The 12,048-nt window shown below is 41.2% G+C and overlaps 1 protein-coding gene across 6 annotated transcripts in view; it reads right to left on the bottom strand.

The window, feature by feature from the left end:
• PHACTR2 (phosphatase and actin regulator 2) overlaps positions 1-12,048 on the bottom strand; it is a gene marked incomplete at its 3' end in the record, with an annotated part of 217,026 nt that overhangs the window by 31,007 nt on the left and 173,971 nt on the right. For 5 of the 6 annotated variants that reach the window (XM_084625136.1, XM_084625137.1, XM_084625140.1 and 2 more), the window contains exons 5-6: positions 9,254-9,487; positions 1,497-2,043 (exon numbers count right to left, since the gene is read on the bottom strand). In XM_084625136.1, coding sequence (XP_084481262.1) covers positions 1,497-2,043; positions 9,254-9,487 — 781 coding nt within the window. The remainder of the gene's footprint in view (positions 1-1,496; positions 2,044-9,253; positions 9,488-12,048) is intronic. The other variant, XM_084625141.1, reaches the window with a different exon arrangement.

The raw sequence follows: 12,048 nt of genomic DNA, 5'->3' as shown, positions 1-12,048 counted from the left end.
AAATGTTGATGAAAAGTTGGTCAAGTTGATTTCAGTAATTAATGTTATAAACAGGTGCACGAGAACCAGACATAGACACTAAATTAGTCCAAATAAAACAAAACAAAAAAAAAAAAAACCGACCACATTGATATGATTCAAGAACTATGTTGAAATCATGCTTGGTAAAAATAGAAGCTGCACAACCAGAAATTAATGAGCCAAAATTGGTGTGTCGGATACTAGGCCTAATTAGTGGACAAAATAATGACGGGATGGGCTATTCCACCATCATTCCCTTTTTGGGTCCTTAAAAGAAAGAGACTGGGAAGGGGTAGAACAGATGGAGACTACTGGAGTGAGCTTTACCCTCATGGCTGCCAACTCCACCATATGCTGGGACCCCCCAGATCTTCTTTGTCCTAATCCCGAGGGATATTCTGACCAGACTGGGCCAGAGAGAGGGACCCAGTTACATCACCACTCCAGATGAATCCCAAACACTGCTTTAGATGAAATGGGATCAGACTTTAACAACAGACACAACAACAGCAGCTCCAACCCATCTCAGCTAACTTCTCTTCTCCCCAAATGGACAATTATTGCCATCTTTGATACCATCTAAGAGACTGTCAAACAAAGGGGGGTGAAAGTTTCCTTCTAAATTTTCTCCAGCTAAAGGGAAAGGGAGAAGGGATGTTGTTAAAATGAAAGCCTTTCTTAACACTTTACATTTCCAGTGCTTTAACTGTTCTTCCTTCTTCTCTGTATCTTTGATAAAAGGTTGAATGATTTTTAACTGTACTTGCCATGGTACTAAGAAGGCTACTGTCTCTGGATACCAAACCCCACACCTTGTTTAACACTGTTTAATGCTGACCGTGACTGGGTTCAGGGGCACCAGAGCAGGGGGGCCAGGGGGCTATGGCCCCATCACTTTTAAAAGTCGGGGAGCTATGCCTTAAGGGTGAGTGATGGGGGGGAGGGAGCAGACAGGAGCGAGTGCAAGGTGGGGCCTTGGCGGAAGAGGTGGTGCAAGGGCAGGGCCTCACGGGAAGGTTATTTAGGGTTTGGTATTGATGCCCATCACTGTAATATTTGGGCCCCTTCCTGTTACTCAGAATGGCAATAGTGAAGTCCCTTCTGGACTCTAGAGTCTCTGATTCTTCTTCCTTTCTGGTTGATAAAAAAAAATACCCCAAGCAGATATTTCTATTATTATTCTTATAAAAGGGTGGGAGAGGGGAGCAGTTGCCATTGCAAACGTCATTCTGGTTATGTTGGGAAAGCATTTTCGAGTTTCGTTCATGTATTTTGCCACTTCTACTTTTGACTGGGACATGGAAGTGTAAAGGCAAGTGAAAATGAATAATAATGAAAAACAAGTTAACTAAAGTTTTGGATCTGATAGGCAAAGGTGCAAGACTGCAAGCATTTCTTACTTTATCTGAATCGTTTCGCCACCCCTAGCAATGAACTGAGCACCTCATTGCTTATCAACGACAGTAGAGTCTTACCATGTTGTGTTTTCTTCACTCCTATCCAGGCCACTGTCTAGGGCTGCCCTGCTAAGGTTTTCATTGTCTGTTTCATGTTCAGTCTGGAGAAGAGGATTAGAATCTGAGTCTGGGACAGATGCTTCGGTGCTAATGGGTACATCTGGTGTTTCTGGAGAGTCAGTGGACTGACTGGCTGAAGGAGGAGAGGAAGGTGGCGGCGGCAGAGGAGGAGGAGCAGTGGGAGGAGGAGGGACAATCAGTTTGCTCTGCTGGTCTGTATCTTCAGCTTCAGAAATTATGAAGGGAGGTTGCTCTGGATGAGAGTTTTCCACCTTTGTTTCTAAACTGTCTGCTGCTGCATTGGAGGTGGAAGAAATGTCCCCATCTGCATGGGTTCGTGGGGTTAACTGCTTCCCGGGTTTTCTCTTGCCCCTGGAAGTTCCTGATGTGCCCGTTTTACTAGGTGCTGTCTCCTTAGAGGCTTTCGGATGAGATGATGTGGATGAAGGAGATTGTGAAGAAGATGACTTGGAGACAGATGATTTTTTTACGCGAGAGGAACTAGCTAAAATGAAAAAGGACAAACATTTTACAACCTCAGAAATGCAGTTTTTCTTTAAACCATTTGAACTGTATCGTGACTTGATATTTTAATAATAAAACAACTATATTTAGTACTTCTATAACTCTAAGCATTTGACAAACATCAGCTAACTACTTGATCCTCACAAGTCCCCTGTGAGGTAGGTAAGTCTTATTAGTTCCAGTTTTAGAGGTGGGTAGAGGCAGAAGGTGTAAGTAGTTGCCCAAGGTCATTAGAGCTGAGGCTAGAGATCCTGATTGTCATCACTGTGTGGTGACCACTAGGCCAATGCCTAGTAATAATCTTAAAAATCCAGTTGTTTAAAATAATAACACAGTTGTCCTGACTGAATAGCTAGCTACACATCGGGAAAAATTTTCAGAAGTGCTTGGGTGACAGAAGCCTGTCTCATTTTCAAAAGTGACTCAGAGACTTATGAGCTACTGACTTTCAGTGGGACTTAAGCAATCAGTGCTAAATTACTCTTGAAAATGAAACTTAGTTTCCTAAATCATGTAGAGGCTTTTGAAAATGTTACTATGTCTGTGTATAAGTCTTGATTCACAATCATTAAAGCATGATTGTACTGTACATCCTCCTGTAGATGTACATGAATGTAGAGCATTTGTGAGAATTAGTTGTATGCATTCTGTGGAGAACTAGCTCCAGTGAAAACTTCCCTAGTCCCTCTTTTCTAAACAATGCTGGCCCCAAAAAGATACAAATAATCCCAGTTAGTCTGCAGCTAAAGTTAATAATCTTCAACACTAACCTTTCCTATTACGTTTTTTTTGTCAGAGTATTATAGACTGTCATCATTATTGCCATTCCATAGCACCTTTCATATGAAAATCTAAATGCACTTTATATCATCCCATTATGTCTTGCAATGTTTAATTTTACAGATGAGGAAACTGAGGCACAGCTAGCTGTTTTGCCCAAGGTCACACAATGAGTCAGTGGCTAAACTGGGAGAGAATACAAGAATTCTGACTCTCATTTAAACACAAAACATACAATTAAATCCTTTTAATCAAAACACTGGTGAAGTCAAACACAATTTTTGGTAAGGGGAAATGCACTAAAATTAAGACAATGGGAGCATTTAAAAAAGAATCACGTAACAGATCAATGGATTAACATTCTGAGAATGGAATGGGGTCAACAGGTCCCACACTGAACCAGGGTGGGGAATAGAGGAATACTGCACTAGGAGGCCCTGGTCCTCAACAGATGCAAAGCATGTTCCCAGTGGAGGAACATTTTAGGGGCACTGGCAGCCTAGAAGGAAGGGGTGGGGGAATGAACTGTTCTGCACTGCACGTGGCACCAGGCAACAAGGCTGATGCTGAGAACTGTGCAGGGAGTGGCAACAGCTTTGTGAAGGGGGATTTGGGATCCCTCGCTCTTTGAGAGTTGAAAGCCCTGAGACAGATTGACTAACTGAACTGGACACTGATGACATGTCTACATTGCTGTTAGACACCCAGGGAAGTCCCATGCCAGCTGACTTGGTTTCCTGGGACTCAGGCTGAGGGGCTGTTTAATTGCAGAGATAGGGTTAGCTCTGGGACCCTCTCACCTCACAGGGTCCTAGAGCCTGGGCTCCAGCCAAGGCATGAACATCTATACTACAATTACACAGCCGCTTAGCCAGAGTCAGCTGGCACAGGCCAGCTGTGGGCTTTTAATTGCAGTGTAGACATACCCTAAGAGACTGAGGAGCGTCTGCTTATCCTGCAACCATGCCCCAAACTGAAGAGCATCAGACTGATAGGAAATGACCAGGGGGATACATAATTTGGGGTAACTCAGTAACTGGGCTGGCCACGTTGAGAGACTCCTGGGGGCTCTGCGCTGGTATCTGTTGGAGTGGGGATTCCCCCCCTATGTTGCCTCCCCCCCCAGCTCCTTTGTAGTGATGAGCTCTGGAACATGAGGGGGTGAACGAGGCTGCAGCTGGGGCTCCCTCTGGGATGACTTGACTGGCAGAACTTGTAAAGTCATGAGCTGACCACTAGGCCAGATGGTCACCAGACCTTCCTGCTACAGAGTAGAACAGAAGGCTAACAATGTGTAACAGAAATTCACTTAACTGTATCTTTAAAACAGTAGATTATGATGGGAACCAAAATAAAGCTATTTGCCAAACTTATTTCAGTGAAATAAGCTCATGATACAAAAACAGCTTCCACTGCATGAAGTCTGAAACAGGAAAGTAATAGAGAAAGCCTATTATGCCATTTTCTCCTCTAACACAATTTTATGAGGTACAGACATTTAGAAGGTTCTCTGGTATAGGGTGCAACCTTAGGCAAATCACTTGCTGCTCTCTTTATGTCACAAACTAGCTGTAAAATGCACAAAAGCAGGACCTGACTGTAAAGCAGGTATTACCCCTAAAGCTCCGCTCATATGCAACTAATTTACAAATCAATCAATCAAAAAGAAAAGAAATGTAAAAGCAGAAGTGGGAACTTGCAATGGAAACAAATAGTATCTTATTCCTCCTCAATATTTAGTAGAAACCTTTCTGTGAAGGTGAAGGGTGCTTACAAAGGGCTTAATCCTGCAAGATGCTGAGATCCAGCATACAGCTTGATCCAGTAAAGCATTAAACACAGGGTTGAAATCAGCAAGGCTAGACACATGCTTGAAGTTAAAAACCGGAACAGAATCTACAATCAATCTATAATAGTCACTGGTTAAACTTCAAAAGGTGAGGGTATTGAAAAATCTTGTCTCTTTCTTAGAACCTCTCTGGACTTGAAATCAGGCTGGAAAACTGCAAGAATGTTTCTCTGTGACATCGCCTGCCTAATTTCAGCTGGGTCAGCAGTATTATCATTCTTGTCATTGTTAGGGCTGGCTGAAATTTTTCCATCAGAACTGGTCTTTTGATGGAAAATTGGGTTTTCAACTAAGTAAATTTTTTTTGTGTGAAAAATGTTTGCTTTCCATGGAAAATTTCAATTTTTCATCTAAATAAATAAATAAAAAATAGTTCAGCTAAAACCAGATTTTTTTTCCAATTTGGAAATACTGCCATGGTACCTTATGAGAACAGAAGCTCAGCTGACTCATGTCCCCATTCTCCTCCATGGGCTGGGCTCACTGGCTGGCCTATATATTCTAAGGTATATTGTGGCTGGGGATTCCCATGATGCATTGCCTCTCCTCTCCAGGAGGCAAGACCATGGTTCCTCACTGGAGAAGTAGTCCAACCAGAGAACCCTACAACTCCCATGAGGCACCACAACAGCATTGCAATTTTGGGGCAACATATTTCAGTTTTCAATAAATTGACATTTTCCATGGAAAATTTAAAAGAAAATTATTTTTTTCTATTTTCATCATAATTTGTGATGGAAAACTCGCTATTTTCAACCAGCTCTATTTATATGTATTGCCATAAGTGTACTTGGGGCCTTACAATAGGTATAGTGTGCTAAATATTTTGAAAGCCACCAGTGTAAAACAGGTTTCAGAGTAACAGCCATGTTAGTCTGTATTCGCAAAAAGAAAAGGAGTACTTGTGGCACCTTAGAGACTAACCAATTTATTTGAGCATAAGCTCACGTGTAGCTCACGAAAGCTCATGCTCAAATAAATTGGTTAGTCTCTAAGGTGCCACAAGTACTCCTTTTCTTTTCGCAGTGTAAAACGGATAATTTTTTTTCCATCTTTTAAAGGAACATGATATACCTAATGTTGAAATAAATTATTAGCACAGTCTGTATTACTTTAATAGCCAACAGATCAAATGCAGGTTTCAGTTATACTCATGCAATCTAAATAATTTTATGGAGTTACTCCTGACAGAATTCTGCGCCCAGGAGGGGGTGCAGAATTCATTTGGCCCGCATATTTCTGTGGCCGCCGTGCAGAAAAATGCAAAAGAAATCTGTGGGGGGACACGCATCTCTTCCCCGGCAACCCAGGCAGTAGGTCTGTTCCAGCGTGCCTGGAGCAGCTTCAGAGACGCAAATCACTGCAGGGGGAGGGGGACTGGGCATGCGTGCCTGCGGGGCAGACGTTGATCACCGTCAGGGTGCGGGGCTGGCCAACAAGTGAGAGAGACTCTGTCCTTCTCTCTTGATACTGCGGACGAGGGTAGGTCTTTTTTGTCATGCAGGAGGAAGGCTCTGTCCCAAAGGCAGAAGTGTAGCAGCCTGCATGCTCAGTAAAATATAACTTCTTGAGAACTGAAAAAACAATTAAATATTAGTATCATGTTACTGAAAATTGTTTGTTTTTAAATTAAAGAAAATAGCTTTTGTAAAAATAACCACATTTTGTTAATGTTTCTGTTGATGGTTAATTGATCTCATTCTCTGAGACAGAAATGTAGCAACCTGCCTGCATAGTAACATTGTTAATTATTCTATTATTAGTTAACTGTTCTCAGTCTCAGTCAATTCCCCCATAAGCATAAAAGCCTGTAAAAGTTTTAAGGCCCCTACATTGCCAGAAGAAAAGGAGTACTTGTGGCACCTTAGAGACTAACCAATTTATTAGAGCATAAGCTTTCGTGAGCTACAGCTCACTTCATCAGATGCATATCGTGGAAACTGCAGCAGACTTTATATATACACAGAGAATATGAACCAATACCTCCTCCCACCCCACTGTCCTGCTGGTAATAGCTTATCTAATATTATCTTATTTGTGCAGGAAATAGCTCAACTTGATTGTCATGCACATTGTGTAAAGAGTTGTCACTTTGGATGGGCTATCACCAGCAGGAGAGTGAATTTGTGTGGGGGGGTGGAGGGTGAGAAAACCTGGATTTGTGCTGGAAATGGCCCACCTGATGATCACTTTAGATAAGCTATTACCATCAGGACAGTGGGGTGGGAGGAGGTATTGGTTCATATTCTCTGTGTATATATAAAGTCTGCTGCAGTTTCCACGATATGCATCTGAGGAAGTGAGCTGTAGCTCACGAAAGCTTATGCTCTAATAAATTGGTTAGTCTCTAAGGTGCCACAAGTACTCCTTTTCTTTTTGCGAATACAGACTAACACGGCTGTTACTCTGAAACCTTACATTGCCAGAGTGATGTAAGCCTTATAAATGACAGTAAGGGAATCAGCTAGGAAGATCTATGTGCTTTCTCACTTTTTTCCTGTGCCAAAGTGGCATAATGGGATTATATTTTTAGTTACCCATTTAAAAAAAATAAAAATAAAAGGACTTCTGAGGGCAAATAAAACATTTACCAAGTAGTCAATAAAATGTCAGGAAAATCAGAACCAAGCACTTTCCAAAGTACCCAGCTAGGTCCAGGACAATGATTAGCAAAACTGTATGACTTTCATGTGTGAAAAGTCTGAGCAATTTAGGGCTTGTCTACACTGGATATTTACAGTGCTGTAACTTTCTCACTCAGGGGTGTGAAAAAAACACCCCCATGAGTGCAGCAAGTTTCAGCGCTGTAAAGCACCAGTGTAGACAGTGCACCAGCACTGGTAGCTACGCCCCTCATGGAGGTGTTTTTTTTAGAGCCCTGGAAGAGCTCTTTCCCAGTGCTCTGCCGCGACTACACAAGCCACGTTAAAGCCCTGCCATGGCAACGCTGCTGCTGCAGCACTTTAGCGTTGCCAGTGTAGACCAGCCCTTAAAATGACATTCTACTTTTTATTTTTCCGTTTGGTGTTCTGTAATGTAATTTAAATGAAAATCCAGGATTATAACTGGAATGCAGGGTATTAGTTACCAAGTATTTGTCATTTAACTTTCATGTATTTAGGAAATGCTGAATAGCTATTGTGACTTTTTTCCTGTATTGTAGTTTAAATAACTTACCAAAACAATTGAAACTGGTGTGATTATATTGCATTATTTTGACAAATACAATCTGCAGAATTTTGCAGTATTTTTTGGCGCAGTATTTTAAATTTTTTAGCGCATAATTTTTAATTTTCTGGCACAGAATTCTCCCAGGAGTGTGAGTTGTACAAAATCACTGAGGACAGAATCAGGCCCCAGGATAGCACCTATTTTAAGCACACAAGTAAGATAATTATTTACCTAAATTCAAAATACGGATCTAATCACCTTCTTCACCTAAATCCATTGCTTTATTTCTATAAAAAAAATCTATTAGCTTTACCTTGTCAGAAAGTTTCCCAACCCTGTAAGAACTTAGTTTTCCACCTGAATGTGGAATACAAGCAATGCATTCTGGGTTAAAAGTGAACATTTGGGTAACTGGTGTAGTTAATGTCAAGTTCATGAATGAGACTTTTTCTGGTAACGTGACTATCAAAACTTTAGCAGCTTTGTAGTGTCTTCAATAGGATTCTTCTTTCATGCTTCAAACGCAAAACCTGCCAACATCTGCAATCTATCAATGGTGATATATTTGGAGAGAAAAATGGAGGCACTGAACGAGCTTTCCAGTTGGCCTAGTGCATAAACAAAGTGCACTGATTATAAACTCACTAGTGTTTTAATTGCCTTCTGGTGGTTTTACTTTTTTTTTTTTTGGGTCATCCTATAATTTATAACCACTCTCAGTCAAAGGATATTAGTGTTGTAGGCTTGACTGCTTACAATATCATTGCTAACTGATAGCTACACAGTATCCCAATGGGTAGGTATATCTGCGATTTATCTGGCAACATAGTTTGTCATGATAAGGCTATTCTGTATCTTTGAAAAGTATCCATCAACTGAGGGAATAGTTGGACTTTTTCAATGAGCTATAATCATTCTAGCAGCTAGAGGCAAATATATTTGAGTCTCTAGGGCTAAGTTAGTGGTTTTAGATTCTGCCCTCTTAAGAGAACTTGTAGTCTTATAAAATTTACTGAAATGTTAGTTATTTCCAGGAGAAATATGTAGTGATACATTTCCCAGAGCTTTGGAGGAGTAACAAAGATAAATTTTGTCTTGGAACTCACCCTTTCCTCTGCAGCTTCTCCCAACACCTCTACCCTCAGTTTTTGCAGTTAACTGTGTATTCTACATCACCTCTGTATAGTACTTAATCTCACATATCCAGACATTAGACAGCAAAGTGATTTCTCCATTTTCAGAGGAGCTTTTATACAGCAAAGTATGAGCCCAATGGAGAGCTAGTAAGGTGCAGATTCATTAGTAATTACAATTTACACAGAGAATAATTAGCACAAGCAACCCCATGCACATGCACCCACCATTCTGGCACTGCCTATCCAGTACTCACCAGCTTCTCGATTTGCATTGTGACCTGTTGGCTTGGGAGGTGGGACAGGGGGCTGCTTAGCAGGAGCCTTGACCTTTTTTTTAACATGAGGTGCTTCATTACTCTTATGGCTGGTGGCAGTGGCAGCAGCAGGAGCATTTTTTGAAGGTATTGATGCTTTTTTAGGCTTAGGCTTAGACTTAGGAGGCAGTGGAGCATGGGATGCTGGTTTTTCAGGACAGTTAACAGTGCTCTCTACAAAGAAGAAAGTGAACAGAAGCCGACTGACACAGACATACACAATGTAAATGCAATGACAAGCTAGATGCTGCTGCTTAACCTCTTGGGAATCGGAAGAGAGTTCCTCTTCTCTTATTTAATAACAATGCATCACCCCAATGAAATCTTACACTAGGTCTCAACTGAAAACCTTTTTATGGAGGATGGAGCACGTACCCTGCTTCTCTCAATTTTTATCTATCCCATAGGTTTCTGAGTTCCACCCTTGACTTGCAGTAGCACTGATTGGTCTGCTAACTACAGTCTGAGTCAGTGTTAGAATCCAGGAGCTCCATCCTTCCCTCAAACAAATTCCCTGAGGTTCTTTTTCCTTCCCTTGAGAGCAGCAAAATGTATAGCGTTGTATTAAATTTGTGACCATTCAATAAATGGGGGCATCTCCACAGTCACAGGTTCAATGGTTACCAAACCTGGCAGTGGCTGGAAATTTCAGCTGCAGCAGCTAATTCTCCTGTACCACAGCATGTTTGCTAAAAATGGTAACTTTATTCAGGCATCTTCCTCACAGTACCTCTATTCTTCAGGCAGAACTGAAGCCAAATTAAATGGAATGTTATTTGGCATGGGAATACTCACCCACCCTTGCACGGACTCTGATTGTGACTGCCAGCACTGACAGTGTTGTCAAGAATCAATAATTCCTAAATCAAAGTAGAGTTTGTAGTCTCCATAAAATTCTGCATCGTGTGGTTGTGTCTAGGTGCTTGCCAGATGGAAATTCTATTCTACTCCATCATTCTAGCCCAGCACTTGTTCAGTCTCCAGGTAACCTTCCTGACCTTTTTCAAAAACACTTTATATAACAGTAAGCGTGTGTCAAAAATCACAAATGTCTTACTTGCCTGTTAGTGACAAGCACAATGTTTGGGAAAATAGAGGAGAAAAGTGCATAGTTAAAGTATTTCTAAAAATAGCTACCTTTGATATTGGAGGTAGCTATTTTTGGCAATCAGTGGCAATCTGTGTACCAGCTCTTACAATTAAGATCATATTAGAACCAGATTCTGCATGCCAAGTGGCCATTTCTGGATCTCTTTGTCCTGCCTTCCACCCTCTATGTTACTACATCTCTAATCCATTCCCAAAAAATAAGCAGCATTTCTTCACTGTAAAGATTAGTAGATGAAAGACAAATAACGTGTTAGACAACAATTACACTGCTTTATCGCAGGATCAGGGATAAAAGATTAGGACCAATGCTGTGGTCTAGCAATGGTGAACTTGAGCCAGTGTGTCATTGGTCATAATTACACACAGCATGCACACTTATTGGTTTTCACATGTTGTGGGAATGAAGACAAACAGTTCATTCCTTTTCACTTACTGGGTTATCTAGCACAATCAGTTTACACTAACTGTTGATTTTGTCATTCTTTATTTCCAGCCTAAGCTTACAACATTATGGACTTGGCTGTTCTTGCTAATACTTTTGATACATTATGACAACCTTTTACAACTATTAAACTGAGGGCTACTTTTGCTCACTGACCCCTTGAACTATCTCTCAGCTCTCTTGCTTTTTGTTCCTGGATCAGACACACTCAGGGAGAAGGAGGAGATATATTTATTAAACATTCCTTTCCTCTTTTATAATACATTTTCTGTGCATATCTACCTAGTCATTACAGCACCTATGCATCTGCCTCAAAATTCTCCCCAGCTTCCCTTTTCAATGATGACTTCTACTTTGATGCAGTGGAAGAAAGTATCAAGACAGCAGCAGAAGATATATGAAGGAAGCCCGCCTATTTTTAAAAGGCAAGATTATGACAGAAGCTGCCAGTGGGAGAGAAAAATCAGACGAGAGATTTCAGTCTTATGGCTGGTTCAGTGAAATTCCCAACTGGACCCTTCCTGATGTCAGCCATTTAAAAAAATCATGAATTTCAATTCCCCCAGCTCTGGACTAAGAGTGCAGAACTTAAATCAATTAATAAAATATCTTCCATTAGCTCCACACGGTCTTCAGGAAGTAGACAAACAGATTGGTCTTTAATAGCACAGTCCCATCCATCCACACAACTAGAAATCTTATTGTCTCACATCTCAATTCCTGCAGCATCATTTTCTCTGGTCTTGATGAGTGCAATCTTGCCCCAGTCATATCTATCCAGAATGCTGTTGTAAGGATCATTTCTCTAGTCCATCACTTTGACCATGTCACATCTCTTCTTGCATACAGCAGAGCCTCAGTTACGAACACCAGAGTTATGAACTGACTGGTCAACCACACACCTCATTTGGAATTGGAAGTACACAATCAGGCAGCAGCAGAGCCCCAAAAAAGGCAAATACAGTACACTACTGTGTTATAACATAAACTACTAAAAAAAAAAAAACGGGGGGAAAAGCTTAAAAAAAGACATTTTACAAGGTAAGGAAACTGTTTCTGAGCTTGTTTCATGATGGGCAGGGATGGTGTGCCTTGCTTCTGTTTGCCAGAAGCTGGGAATGGGCGAGAGGGGATGGATCACTTGATGATTACCTGTTCTGTTCATTCCCTGTGGGGCACCTGG

The sequence above is a fragment of the Lepidochelys olivacea genome (genome assembly GCF_965140295.1).
Source record: "Lepidochelys olivacea isolate rLepOli2 genome assembly, chromosome: 3".
NCBI lineage: Eukaryota > Metazoa > Chordata > Testudines > Cheloniidae > Lepidochelys > Lepidochelys olivacea.
This window is presented reverse-complemented; position numbering and strand designations above follow the sequence as displayed.